This window comes from Lissotriton vulgaris, chromosome 1_1 (genome assembly GCF_964263255.1).
Source record: "Lissotriton vulgaris chromosome 1_1, aLisVul1.2, whole genome shotgun sequence".
Classification (NCBI taxonomy): domain Eukaryota; kingdom Metazoa; phylum Chordata; class Amphibia; order Caudata; family Salamandridae; genus Lissotriton; species Lissotriton vulgaris.
In genome coordinates, this window is record NC_141685.1 from 1,978,296,860 (window position 1) to 1,978,311,078 (window position 14,219).

At 43.2% G+C, this 14,219-nt stretch overlaps 1 protein-coding gene across 2 annotated transcripts in view; it reads left to right on the plus strand.

The window, feature by feature from the left end:
• Positions 1-14,219, plus strand: part of PCLO (piccolo presynaptic cytomatrix protein) — a 1,259,786-nt gene that overhangs the window by 318,232 nt on the left and 927,335 nt on the right. For both annotated transcript variants that reach the window (XM_086919783.1, XM_086919788.1), the window contains exon 4: positions 2,060-2,668. In XM_086919783.1, the coding sequence (XP_086775909.1) occupies positions 2,060-2,668 (609 nt within the window). The remainder of the gene's footprint in view (positions 1-2,059; positions 2,669-14,219) is intronic.

A 14,219-nucleotide genomic window follows, 5' to 3' on the forward strand; every position in this document is an offset into this window, starting at 1 on the left:
GGTCAGTCCCTCACGTGTTCTACCCTCTCAAATATCCTAAAAGAGCATGGAGTGCCTCAAAGTAATAATAAGCAAGGTTGGGTTCAACTCGATGCCTTTTGATAGCGACAGGCTGTGTCCCCATGTTATAACTTAGCAGAGAAGATTGAAAATGTTGCCTTAGGACTTCCTTTCTCCAATGTATTATGGTTGCGTAATGTGTGCATCGACAAGACCGTGGCCATGGGTTGTGCTTTCTAGAATTAAAATCCAGATACATGCAATGTCAAATGCACTAGTTCAAAACGCTTTTCTGCCCGATGTGAATAAAAGGCGGACAATGTACAGGTATGCAATCACTGTGGTAGCAAAAGCTCAACCCAAGGCTTTAAAGTTCAATCTCTAACTGAAGGAGGAAATTAATCTTGAAAAGACACCCAAAACTCCCACCCGACAAGCTTTGTTGCAGTCACCTACAGCTGCAATCAAGTAACCCATATTTGATGGTGGTTGAACAATATTTTGAAAGGGCAGTCTTTACTTGATAGTCAGGTCAATACATCTAAGTCACGTAAATACAAAACATGTTGCATTACAAATGCTATAGGTGTCACATTTGCGAAAGTTATAACTATTGGCATTGTAAATGACAACGCTATTAATTTAGCTATTTTAAAAAATAACACATAAATAAAAAAAATGTCATTTATAAGACCAATAGCTCAAACTTTCCTAATGCGAGCCCTATTGCATTTCCAGTGCTTGTTGAGTTTACCTGGCTCAAAGGTTTGTGTTCTCTCTTTATAATAGTAGTATAGATAAGCTGCATAAATACTTTACATATTGCTTCTACTTTAAACCTGACTCCTTTGTACCAGGCTACCAGGGGGTTAATTGCAGGTTACATTTGTGAAGTTTGTGGTTCACCCTGACAGGGATTGAGGTTGTTGCTAGGGTGAGGCTCCACTCCTCTCAAGCAATAGCCTAATTTCTTACATTGGTGTTGTGCAGTAGGATCCAGTATTTTGTGTGAATCTAAAAATGTAATATATATATTCTGACATCTGATTATTATTTTTTTCTCCCTTCTGTGGGGTACTTTTCCTTTTCTCTTTCCTTGAAATCTGCAGTCTCGTAGAGCTGAAGCGGTTTTGTAGGGAGGGAGTTTATGCTGGTCAAAGGCTCCCCAAAGCTTGACTACGAGATAGACCTCTGAGCCTGGGAGGAAGCTCACAGGAGGCACACTACAACACAGGAACATGCTAACTAGGCACAATCTATGCATTACACGACTCCTGAAACACAGGTTTACCAAAAACAAGGAATGTGTCTTAGTGACTCGAATTTATGTGAATAGTTCCTACACATTTTGTCTTTCGCTCGTATATATGCCTGGACGTCTTGTAAATCAGCAGGGCGTTTTTTTATTATTTATTTTTTATTTTAAGGTTTTATAGAGTGCGAACATGACCCGTGAGGGTATCAGAGTGCTTTACAGATACAGTAGAGTAATACAGGTTCATATCACATGATAGACGATAAAAAACTTGGTACAGAGGAGGGCTTACAGAGACTCATGGGGATGAAGGTGGGACAGGGTAGCAGACGGGTACTGTGCCTGGGGGATGTGAGAGCTATACAGCAAGGATAAATAAGGTACAATGAATATTATACAAAAATAATACAGAAAGTCAAATACAGTGATGTACAATGGTGCAGGTTTACGGAATGTATATGCGTGCTCTGTTAATCTGCCCCCACTGTACTTAAATGTTTCACTTGAACCGACTAAAAAAAATTTAAGAGATTTTTGAAATCATTCTATTCTTTAAGACAATACATTTATTGATTTTGAATTGTAAACGTGACAAGACACAGCCACTGCTTTGTTACCGTTGTGCATGGCACAGAGGAGTGTGTTTCTTATTGTGAGTTAACAAAGTTAGACCTTGAACACAATATTCACGAACGATTGTCATTTGTAAAACGTAATAAATAAAATGCATTAAAACGAGTAATGATGACTCAAAGTGGTAAAAAAGTACGGTTACTAATGCTCTGCTTTTATATTATGTTGCAGGTAAAGGAGTGGTTGTGCTTAAACTGCCAGACACAAAGAGCTATGAAAGGGCAGCTTGGGGACATTAACCAAACGCCACTACAGAAGCCACTCTCCTCGGCAGCACCACCAAAAGAGGCAGTGGGCCCCCCCACTCAACCTGGGATCTCAGAGAAAAACCAACCGCGAAAACTTCCTCCAACGCCCAGTCAAACAGCATCGAAAGCTGAGAACGGGCAAGACAGAAAGCCAGCTCCAAGACCTCTAGCAAAGCTGACCAAGTCCATTTCTATAGATGAACATCACTTGGGGGGTTCAGAGATACAGCAAGCAGTAGTGAAGCCTGCTGAAGATAAAACGAGTGATGTCTCGATAGGTGGACATCTTCAACCGCTGCAGGAAAAGGGGCGTGGTCTCAGTATGACTAGAGCTCAGGACAGTGAGGTGAGCAGGACGAAACCGGAAGCAGGGGAAATATCTAATGAGGAGAAGACTAAAAAGCCGGACTTAACCATTGAGATTCCGAAAGCTCTACTCATAGCGGAGGAGAAAAACGATGCTAAAAGCTTTCATTCGGAAGTAAAAGCTGTAGCAGTGGCTCAATATGGGGACTCTTTTAAGGAAAAAGCAGTAAGTACATTATATACCGCCAAACATGGCATATCAATGCTTTTTTACGTATTGCTCATTTTTGTGTTTGAGGAATTTCAGAGGCAAAATTAAATAGCATCCATAGCACGTTTTTCATAACTTTCACCTGCTTTCACGTTCAGTTAGCGTCAGTATTGTAGAGTATTTGCAAGATAGATGGATTCACATGAATAAGGACCTAACTCGTTCCCTTTGGCTGATGTGACAAAAAAACGTAATTCGTTTTGGCTGGTAAAAAGGCTTAGCCATACAGATAAAAAAATAAAATTGGCTTCAAATATGTACTTAAATGCTTAAGAGTGAGCGCATAAATGAATGAGTGATTGAACGTATGGGGATAATTAAAGAGTAATGAATCCATGAAAGAGTGGATGAATAATTGAGGAAATGGAATAACACATATCTACAAATGGAAGGCTGATGAATGAGTGCATGGATGAATGCAGGAGGGTTAAACCAATCTGTCTTTAGGCCAAGGCCACAGCTGAAGTGACATTAGTATTAAAATACAAATATTTATCACTATAATGCAGGTGAAAACTTCAAAGACAACAGGGCTTCAGCATGCCATGCTTGTTAACAGACTGTTAATTACTGCTTTATTTCATGGCCACCTTTGTACCTGTGGATGGCTCGAAGATGCCACTGAAATCGCGTTCTTTCAAGAATTACTACCAAAAAGTGTGCCAAAAGTTTGAAACATAATGTCAAGCATAGTATTATGCCAGAAGGCGGTATCTTCATGTCATAATTATTCACAATATGAAAAGAACAACCATCATTATCCCATGGCAAGCATTACAGTCAGGTTGGCATCATAATACTGTGGTTTTCTGCTAGACATGTTCTGGTGTTCTGCCTGTGTAATACACCCACACTAATACCCACCCATCACAGGCGACACTGGTCAGGGGACCCTGCTAATAAAAGGGGCCGGGCACACATGCCCTGGGCAAGTTCCAGTACACCACTACGATGTGTGATCCTTAGCAGCACGCGGGCCCAGGACCCGCATCACCACATTGGCGACAAGGCGGAACTGACCCCACGGGGTCGCTGAAAGATGCTACAAGTGTCTTGTGAGGGTGAAGAGCACCCTGAGCAGAAGGAACCCCGGCATCCACTGCCAGCACAACGTCCACCCTGTGTGCCCTACGGCTCGAAGCTAGAGGGTCCTGCTGATGGCCGCCGCATCGATCTGCCCTCCTGAAAGGGACTTGTCAAACGGGAAAAATTAATGTGGCCATCCCTGCATTTTCAAACGTTTACACACAGCTGTAGACACAGTGAGAAAATACCCAACCCCCATGTGAGTGAAGTGTGGATCACTCTGCCGTACAATAACCCCTGTAGCCTGAGTGGGGGCCGGCAAGTAAGTGAGCCACAGCGCTAGTAAGGCGGACATAGCCCCCTACGTCATTGCAGCACTGATCAACCTGGTGTGGCTGCTAGAGGAGAGCCAAGGAGAAAACCGATGAGTTGCCTTACTGCATCGGTGCTGCTTGGACCCTTCCTTGCTCCAGCACTGCACAGAGAGCCCCTCACCGGCTTCTACAGAGCACAAGATCCCGCGTCTACATTAGCAGCACCCTGTAATCGGTATGCGGCAGACACTACAGGGCTCGGGTACAGCAAGGTATCAACCCGCCCCGCATAAGTAAACAGCCAGCAATACCCATGCTACAATGTGATGCCAGCCAGCTGGACTAAGAGGTACTGATCGTCCCGCAGTGGTCCAGTCGCCCAAGAATCAAGCAGTAGAAACCAGCCTGAGCAACCCTGGGCAGCCCTGCAACAAGAGAAACACCCCGTAGTGTGAGGCAGGATCAAACGCCACAACAGCCCAGCCTCGAGGCGCAAGCACGATGCCTTAGAGTGAAGAGCAGAGGAGCAAAGCGAAACCCCGGAGAAGGGGAAGGGGCCGGCAAGAGACCCTCAAAGAGAAGTAAAGATTGTCCCAAGAATCGGACATGACCAGAGAGATGTCCATGTGGCACAAACATGAGAATGTGTCAGGACGCCATATCCGAGCAGGGAACCTTGTCAAAGGAGGAGAAGAGCGTGGTAGTACGCCACTCCGCGAAGGAAGAAGAGAGATTGGCATGACACCACAGAGCAAACAACCACCTCAGGAGAAGAGCGACAGGACAGAGGACTTGTGCCAGAATAGGAGAAGGTGTTCATCAGCACAAGCAGCCACCAGGGTGCAGAGACGTCACTTGGAAACAGCTTCACGGGAGGTCCAACCGTAGGCTGCTAGCAAGAGAGATCTGCGTCCAGGCCCAACGCTTCGCAGTTCGACCATCCTCTCACCTGTCACTGCCTGCTTGACATTGATAGCTCCATGCCTATCAATGCCTAGCATTGATAGGCATGCTGGAAGACAACTGCAAGTGGCCACAAAGTCCCTCCAGTCCTCCTCAATCCACAAGGTCACCGAAAGCAAGTGATCACTGAGTGTTTGCGCAGCTGAAGGAAAGTTACCATGTTCATCATCACCAAGAACTTCAAAGGAGCATCGCACCACCAGAGTGGCTCCAGCCACTCGAGACAGCCAGAGCTCAACGAGGCATTCCAGGGGCTGTGGGACACTTGCAACCCAGGAACCTTCTGTGTATCCCCATAAACCTGAAGACAGCCGAAGAAGAGCGTTCCGACCATTGGCCCATCCATCCTTGGGGTTACACAAGGCTTAGCTGTGGCCCTGTTGGGAGTTCTGCAATGACCTCTCAGCACGGCCTACAAAAGGCCTGCAGAGCCCACGCGGTCACGTGGCAATCCAGGGTCAAGGGCCTCAATGGAATTCCTGTGAGAGGGGAATCCAATCAGAGAGATGCATCGGCAGCAGCTCCACGACAGGCACCGGGAAGCATGGAGGTCACAGAAGAAGACTGGTCACCCAAAGACCATCTGAGGAAGGCTCAGAACCTGAGCCCGGATGGCGAGAACACCCAGACTGAGGCACCACCCTCTGCGGCTACATGAGCAACTTGGCTGTGCTCCTGTTGGCAGTTCCTCGGCGACGCCTTCAAATGGCCTAAACGAAGCCCACAAGGTCCACACGGTCCGGCAGGAAGGCCCTCCAGGAAACTCCAGTGAGAGAGGAGTCCAGGCAAGAGAGGCAAACCTGAAGCTGCTTTGCTATTGGGAATTGGAAAGATCGTCAAGTACGTCACCTTCAAGGAAGGTCCTCATCCATCAAGGTCATCCTCAGTAGCTGTAGGTTTGTTGTCCATCGGAACCTGAGCGCCTGCAAGATCTCCAAAGTGGACTTCACCCCTGCTCCAGATGCACTGCTGTTAGAACAATTTAAACAGACTTCCACACCACAAGACCAGGCCGGTCTCAACCACATCGCCAAGGTGGACTAAAGCATCCTGACAATGCGGTCAAAGCTCCAGCGTTGCTTGGCAAACAGCCTGAAGAGACTCAGTTGGTGCTGTGTATTGCTTATTTGATTTCCTTTTAGGTTGGACTTTTTTCTTTTTTTTCCATTAAAGTTTGGGAGGGATGTAGTGTGCTGCTGGACACGTTCTAGTGTTCTGCCTGTGTAATACACCCACACTAACACCCACCCATTACAGGCGTCACTGGTCAGGTGAACCTGCTAATAAAAGGTGCCTTGTACATGTGTCCTTTTCCAGTTCCAGTACACCACTATGATGTGTCGGTGTCATCATTAGCAGTATGGAGGCCCACAAATACCATGGATACCGACATAGCACCTAAAATGGGGAGCTCACAACTCTCTCTCATCTCACATTCAACTTCACACGTGTAAACAATGAGGTGCAGTTTATCAAACATATACACCTGACACAAACCATTAACTGTCCATAGCAAACACAAACAATCCAATGGTAATCGTTTCTTCCTAAACGCCCACAAAAGTTACAAATTGATAGAATTTCTTTACAAAACAGACACCATTTGATTCAATATGAAAGTAAAAAATTTAAAAATACCATACAACATAGCAACATTACACAACATCACAATATCTGCATACCACAACAGAAGCACAACCACAGCACAGTACTATACCACAAAAACCTCCAGATCACAAAAATAACAGTGCAAATATATAACCCAATTGCATTGCTGTTTTTGCTTTTTTTGTTATCTTGTGTTCTATTAGTATGTTACACAGTTCTTGTTCTGTTGCTGTTGTTCGGTTTAGCGTTTTTATAGTTGTGTGTTGTGTTTGCGTGTTGTGTTGCTGTGGTTTCGTTTTGCGTTGCCCTGTTGAGTTTTGTAGCGTGGTTTTGTGTTTTTGTGTAATGTTACCTTGTGATGCTACACAGTTATATTGTTATTGATGTGTGATGCCCTGTTATGATGTGTTCTGCTGTGTGGTGTTAATGTGGATTTATTGTTTTTTTTGGTGTGTGTTGTTAATGTGTCGTTCTTTGTGTTCTGATATGTCAAGAGAACATTTACTCTGGGTTATAATTTAATTTATTCTATGTTTCTTTCATCAGACACTCATGCCTACTCTTTACACCATAACCATCTATTTCTTATAGGCCTGTTGGCAAAATAATTTGCGGGAAACCAAAACAACTCTGCAGATCAAATGTATGTTTCTTGTCTTCTATAATTACTTTTCTCGAGCAAACACGTTTTGCACTTTATCAAGAAACTAGCAGCCCGTCCCGACGTTGTCCGGGGATGGCCGATGTTCAGTGTTGCCTTTACTTTTTATTTGCATTAGTAATGTGTGTTTAATTCATCCGCAGGTTTTCATTGAGCCACAACTAATTTTGTTTTGCTGTCCTTGTTGAGAGTGTTCCCCCTGTGTGCGACTGTTGTTGTTTCCCAAATTTTGTAATTTGCGCCGCAAGTGCAGCAAGTGTTACAGTGGTCGCTCAGATGTTTTTGCCTGAAATTGCTTGTTTGTGAAAGGGGCTTTCCTTATTTACGTTTTCGATCGCTTTACTAATGTCTTTTTTTTTGTTTTTATCGGTGCAAGTACTGGCAGTGTTCCACTGATAACGCAGAGTGTTTGAAATTCAGAAGTTTGTGTAAGTTTTACATTTTGTCCGCAGCATACGTAATATTTTGGAGCCTTGTGAGTAAAGTCTTGTTCATGTTCCGTCGATTGGCTTTCTTGTCTAAGAAATGAGCGCCTCTTTTGTTTACGTTCCTCCCCCTGTGACAATGTTGTCGTTTGTCAAATGGTTAAACTTTTGTTATATTTTTGTAACGCAACTTGTGTGTGTGTTAATCATTGTGTGTCGTGATTGGTGGGCCGTGCGAAGCAACGCGAATGATAGGGGGCCATTTTTGTAAGCCTGCCCCCTGTGGCACTGTATTAATATGGAAGGCGCGCCCCTTTTTGGATGTCATCCCACAAAGGTGTTAATGTTTGAAGGGTAACGCCGACGAATGCGCGAATGTCAAGGCGAGTGATAGGCGGCCCTTTGCAAATGCGCGGGATGCACAGTTAAGTGTGTGCCTTGCACAGTGAAACCGTTTGGCATATGTTTTATGTTTATTGTTTGTACTTTGGGCCATGCCCCTGTAAACGCCCACATCTTTTGTTTGACACGCCCCTCTAAACGCCCACATCTTTTCTTTGACACGCCCACGCTAACGCCCACAAGGGACTACTTTCCCACTTTTAGCGTTTTTGCTTTTTTAATGTATATGGTGTCCACATCTATAGCCTATGTCCTTCTGCTACATCTCCCCTTTCAAATGGTGTATTGGGTGTAGTGATTGGTGCAGTACTTTTTGAGTTTACCTGGCTCAAAGGTTTGTGTTCTCTCTTTATAATAGTAGTATAGATGACTCTACTCCATAGACCGTCCTCAGTATAGGTCCGGTGTCAATTATGCTGTACAACACCAATTCAGTGCTAGAATCCATTAGGATATATGTTTCAATACTCAGTGCCTCGGTTACTGTAGCAAAACCTCTTGTAGCCCTTAGCAGTCATGGGATGGCTTCCTGTTGTCAGTTGCAATGTGCATTTATTGTGGTTGTATCATCTTTTGTTAGTGTTATGTTGTGTATTTATTTGTGTTGTGTATTGTTGTTGCTGTGCCGTTTATTTTGCTCTTATACCTTGTTTTGTTGTGTTTTATTTGTTATTAGTACCATGGTCTGTATTTATTGTTGGGTTTTGTGTGCTCTCATGTTTTGTTGCTGTGTCGGGTGCTACGGAGTTTGTGTTATTGTTTTATTGTGTACTGGATGCAAGTGTGTTGCCTAGTTTTCATTGTCATGTGTTTGGTGGATGTTTTGCTGTTATTGCGGTTGTGTTGCTTTTTCATGAGTTGTTTTGTTATTGTGTTGTGCCATCTTTTTTGTTGTGTTTACTGTTGTGTGTTATGAAGAATGCATTTTTATAGTATGCTTGTGCTGGTGTTATTTTGCTATATGTGTTTCCTAATGTGTTATGTTCTTGTGTGTGCATATGTTTGTATCCTTTAAATATTGTGCTTTTGTGTGATGGTTGTTCTATGTTTTAGTTTTGTCGTGTTGTCTTTTGTGTAATCTTGTATTGTTGTTGAGGAGATGTTTGTTGCTCTAAAGTTTTATGTTCTTGTATTGTGGTTGTGTTATTGTGTGTTATGCAGTATTGTTTTTGTTTCATATTTGTTTATCTCTGTTTTACCTTGTTGTGTTGGTTATATTGGTATTCTTTTGTTATTGTGTAGTTGTGTTTTTCTGTTGTTGTGTACTATTGGTATGTTGATATATTATATTGGAACCTCCGATTTCTACCATCCTACCTTTCTCTTTCTGTCACTTCATCTTCCCTTAGCAACAGAATAGAAGAGAACGAACCTCCAACCCACCAGACTTTCTGAGTGTCACTAGAATGTTCCTTAAGCCAACGGTGTCCTGTAGTGGCACCTCCCTTTACCTCTCACTGATCTTCAATAAATGTTCTGTTTTATTTCCTCTCCAATTACCTTGTCTCCCTCCACCACCCTTGCAGTGTCCTATTACTCCCTCCTTCGCACTTTCCCCAAATAAAACGTTTTCCTCTTGCTCAAATGGTTTCTCTTTGTACTTTCTTCTCCTTCTCCTTACCTCCTGTGAAAGTTTGATTGTTTGTACCCTCCCTTCAGGTTTGCCATGGGAGGGTACAATTCATATATCTGTTCGAAGTGGACATGGCAAACAAAGCTGGTGAAAGGGGGCCACAGAAACGAAAGTCCATGTCTAAGTCTGCACAGTTATTACCTTTCTAAATCAGTCTCCGGATGTTAAGAAATAATAATCGGTAATATTTCTTTAATGGGTAATGAAAAAGAACCTAATCAACAATTGCTTTATTGTTATTCGTTTTCCTACTTTAGAGATCTGTTTGTGGAAGGGCAGAATTGCCTATTGGTGCTTAGCAGCTAATTCTAATGTTTGTGAATTGAAAGACTTAGGTTAAAGTTCAGGCCAGGATTTCAGTTTGCTTGCTTACTTAAAGAACAATTTAAAGGGGGGAACCAATTGTATCTTGCTCCTGCAAGGATTAAAAGAGCACAAAGTTAAGGTGTCATCCCCCTCTGTTTCTATATTTTCAAGCCTCTCCAAGAGTTATTGCCAGCGGATGTGAACTCCAACAAACATGCAGTCACGAAGGTGGGAACTCCGTATTTAGTATCAGAGGAGAGGGTACATGGAACAATGCAGATTGCAGCACTAACAGGGAAAAGGCCAGCTTAATAGTGTCTACCTAAACCAGCTTTGCTGTTACTTGGTGTTTCTGTGGGCGATACAGCACTCCAAAGCAGCACTCCTAGGAATAGTCAGCTTCTACCTGTCCTTTACATAGGTAGTTCCATGCACAGAAGTCATGGTGCCCAAAACTTCTATTGAGAGCTGAGCCCCGCTCTCTGCTTCAGTGATGTCTCCTCTTGAACTTCTGGCAGTAACTGCTGCAGCAAAGCAGTGGAGAGTGTAACTCAATGATTAGAGCGGCAGACCCTGATGCAGAAGTCTGGCCTGGGACCAGGGTTCAATTCTTGCCAAGGCGGTTCTTGGGCTCAATTTCCTCGGACCTGGTAATTCTCGCCTCAGTGCCTATTCTAATCATGGGTCCCACTCTGCAACTCTGGGCAATAGTTTGCTTAATCTCCACAACTGCCCCAACAACGCTAGGATGCCTGGCTTCACCTTGGGGGTGCCCAGGGAAAGGCCAGGAAGGGTTCCTCAGCGGTATTCGTACAAGCGCCGAGATGCCTCTGGGTAGTTGTGCGCTATACAAGTACCTCTACAAAGCAGTACTTCAGTGCCTGAGTAAACGGAGCTGTGGCTAAAGCTGTCTATGGTAGGAGTCCTACTGGTCGATGCAGAACCATGCTTATCCTCAGACCCCACAGACCTTCTGTGCCACTACAGATGGCAGTGCCATTGCTAAGTTACTTGGGCACCAGTGGATGTGGTGGTGAGGTCATCCAGGCCCATGGAGCACCATGGCTTGGCAGTTCGGGATGGGCTGTTCTCAAGAGGCACAGGGTCAAGATTGATTTGCATATGGCTGGGTCTAAACTGGGGTGGCATGGTGAGCAAAAGAACAATGGATATAACCCAGATCTCTTGAGTGGGGTTGAATGTTTGATTTGCTCTGCATTCTGTCCATCATCTGTGTGTCTTTTGCATTCTCGCCCTAAGTGCGCTGGTATGCCCAGACGGGGCCCGGGGCTCACTGTGCCACTGGATTCAAGCTAGCCTGGCTGATGAGGGGTGATGCCCCGAAACAGGTCCCAGAATGCTTGTTTGCGTTCCAGGGAGGACCTGGCTTGGCAGTTCGGGCTGGACTGTTCCCTAAGAGGCAAAGGGTCCAGACTGATTTGCATATGCCTGTGTTTAAACTGGGGTGGCATGGTGAGCAAAAGAATGATGGATTTAATCCAGATCTCTTGACTGGGGTTTTAATGTTTGATTTGCTCTGCATTCCGTCCATCATCTGTTTGTTTTTTGCTCCCCTTCCCTAGTGACATGCTTAACACCAGCTCCATTAGCAGGCAGCATTAAGGAAACATGCAGTTCCCCTATCCCGTCCCACGGAGTTCGAGAGCTTAAGTAGCAAAGCCTCCAGCTCTCTGCAGCTAGACTGCAAAAGGGGGTACCCTTAATTCTATATCAAGTTCAGGAGTATATATATTAGTGTCCCAGAAGTTCTCCTAAATAACTGTTGCTTTATATCCAACAATGCTCTACATACAGAATTAATGCAGTGTGGTTTAGAGAGCTAAGAAAATAATCCTAAGGTCTATTTCTTCCAAAATTAATTAAAGTGGTAATGAAACACAAGAAATATAATGATAACTCATTTTATTCAAGTAAAGCATTTTTGTAGTTTGGTTCGTCTTTTTCTTTGTGTACCTTAGAATATTTGTTGTGAGAACTGTTCTGCACCTACTAAGTTTAGAACACAGTATACAGTAGTGACATTTCATCAAAGTCCTATATGTAGTAGAACTGGCATGACGCATCCCTTGACCCTCATTCATACTAGGAGAAGTGACCTCATTAATTCTATATGACCACCCATGATGTGACTCATTTACACAAGAATTATTGTAAATTTTAAGTTATACATATTATTTAAGCAATAACAAAGAGTGCAGTCTACAAGTAGCGCTGTAATGGTAGCTTCGACTCAGCTTCTCCTGAATGACAGACCTCACGATTTACATATACAATATTTGTTTGTCATTGGCATTTGCATATTTAGCATGATGCGGAGTAACCATTGACAATCTGTCAACTTTTATGTTTAAAGTTATAGGCATGCCTTTTTTGGAAATGTCCATTTTCTTCTTTTAACGTTAATAAACATGTTCTAACTGCTGCCTTTCGGAGTAAGTTGAACAGCTGCTTTTCAAAATTAAATTAAAAGTGGTGTAATTTGAAAACGTTAGAGCTGCCTTCATTTTTTAGTCAATAGAAGTTGTGGAAAATAATTAATTCTGTTGAAAGAATGCTTCTTCACTTGATTTACCATGCCGTTTGAGACGCAGAATCCATATTGGTAACAGCTTGTCTGAATATCTACTTTAACTGGATGAGGGGATATTGTCTTTGTTATATGTGGACTAACAGGTTCTCTGTAATCAAGGCCATAGCGAAGACTATTTTAGCGTGGTGCTTGATAAGCTTGTCATGGGAAATATCAGCTTTTATCCATCTTTTTTTTGAAGTGGTTATTGTAGTGTGTCTCCGTTTCTGCATATGTGTTTGTGTGTGTGTGGATACTGCTCTTGTAGAAATTGTTATAGATGCCTTTTTTTTTACAGTTTTTGTTCTTGAAACCAAAAAAACAGGAAACTGCATTGTACAGTAGGCAGCGTATCAATATCACAAAACACAGGGATCTGTAAGTATACATTAATACAGACATAACTAATGCAGCTCATTCCATCAGGGACTATTTATACTGAGATATCCACCGAAGAAATTCAATAGCTTCATACAGTGACCCTGATCTGCAGAAAAGGTATGGGATTGATGGAGAAGAAACTACTACCTGTTGAGTTTGTCTGTAAGCTCAGGCATCCCATAATTATGTCTACCTCAAAGGAGTGAAAGTCTTGCCTGTTGAACAAGTGGGAGCCCATTAAAACCCTATGTTTTTGATCTAGTTTGTCAACAGATATGTATCCAGTCCTATTTAATGTTGGACATGATACCAATATTATATCCTAAGACTATGCTTTAGGGTATTGATGGAATTCCCACCGATCCCCCTGTCTAAGTGTTGCGCTCTCACATTCCACACATGGATACAGGTCCTTCTGCCAACTCTGCACATCAGATCCCCAGGAGGCTTTCAGCTCAACTGGATCTGTCTCCTAGTTAAAATTAATGCTAGGTCAGCAAATCAACTGGTCACAGGGTGGGTTTAGTTCTCAAAACATTACCCAATAAACAAACCAGTGGGGTGCAAGGAAATTGACGATCTGTAGCCCTGTTTATGATCCTAATTACTATGTCCCAGTAGGTGCTAAGCATAAGCTAGGTCCTAACATTATGGTAAACAGCTGCCTCTTCTTCTGAACATTTAAGACATTTATCCCTCGCCTCTGGAAACATGCAAATAAATTGTTCAGGAGTGATGTACCCCCGATGCGGGTAATAGAACTGTGTAAGTCTAAAACAAGCATTCCTAGATACCATGGGTGTTCATTTATGGAATATTTAACGAACCTGCATCAGTAGTCTGAATGCCAAGATCCTCCACTACCTTTTGCTGCAGGAGCAACAAGTCTCTTTATGCTAAATTCAGAAGAGAGCAATATAGAAGTATGACTGCTTTTGTCTTCTATCTATCATGAAGAGATATTTATCTAAGGCACTCATGTTCTAGTGACTCTTCCTCTCAATTTTTCCACCAAATAAGAATTGCTATAAGACAGCCCTATAAAGTAGGCGCTTAACTTGTGATAATTCGTATTAATCGCAAAGATCCAGAAATCCTATGCTTATACCCCCTACCCCCATATCGCTTCCCAAGTACAGCCAGTCCTTTTTCAGCTCACATTTGCAATCCTCTCTCACTACACCTATTTGGCCAAAC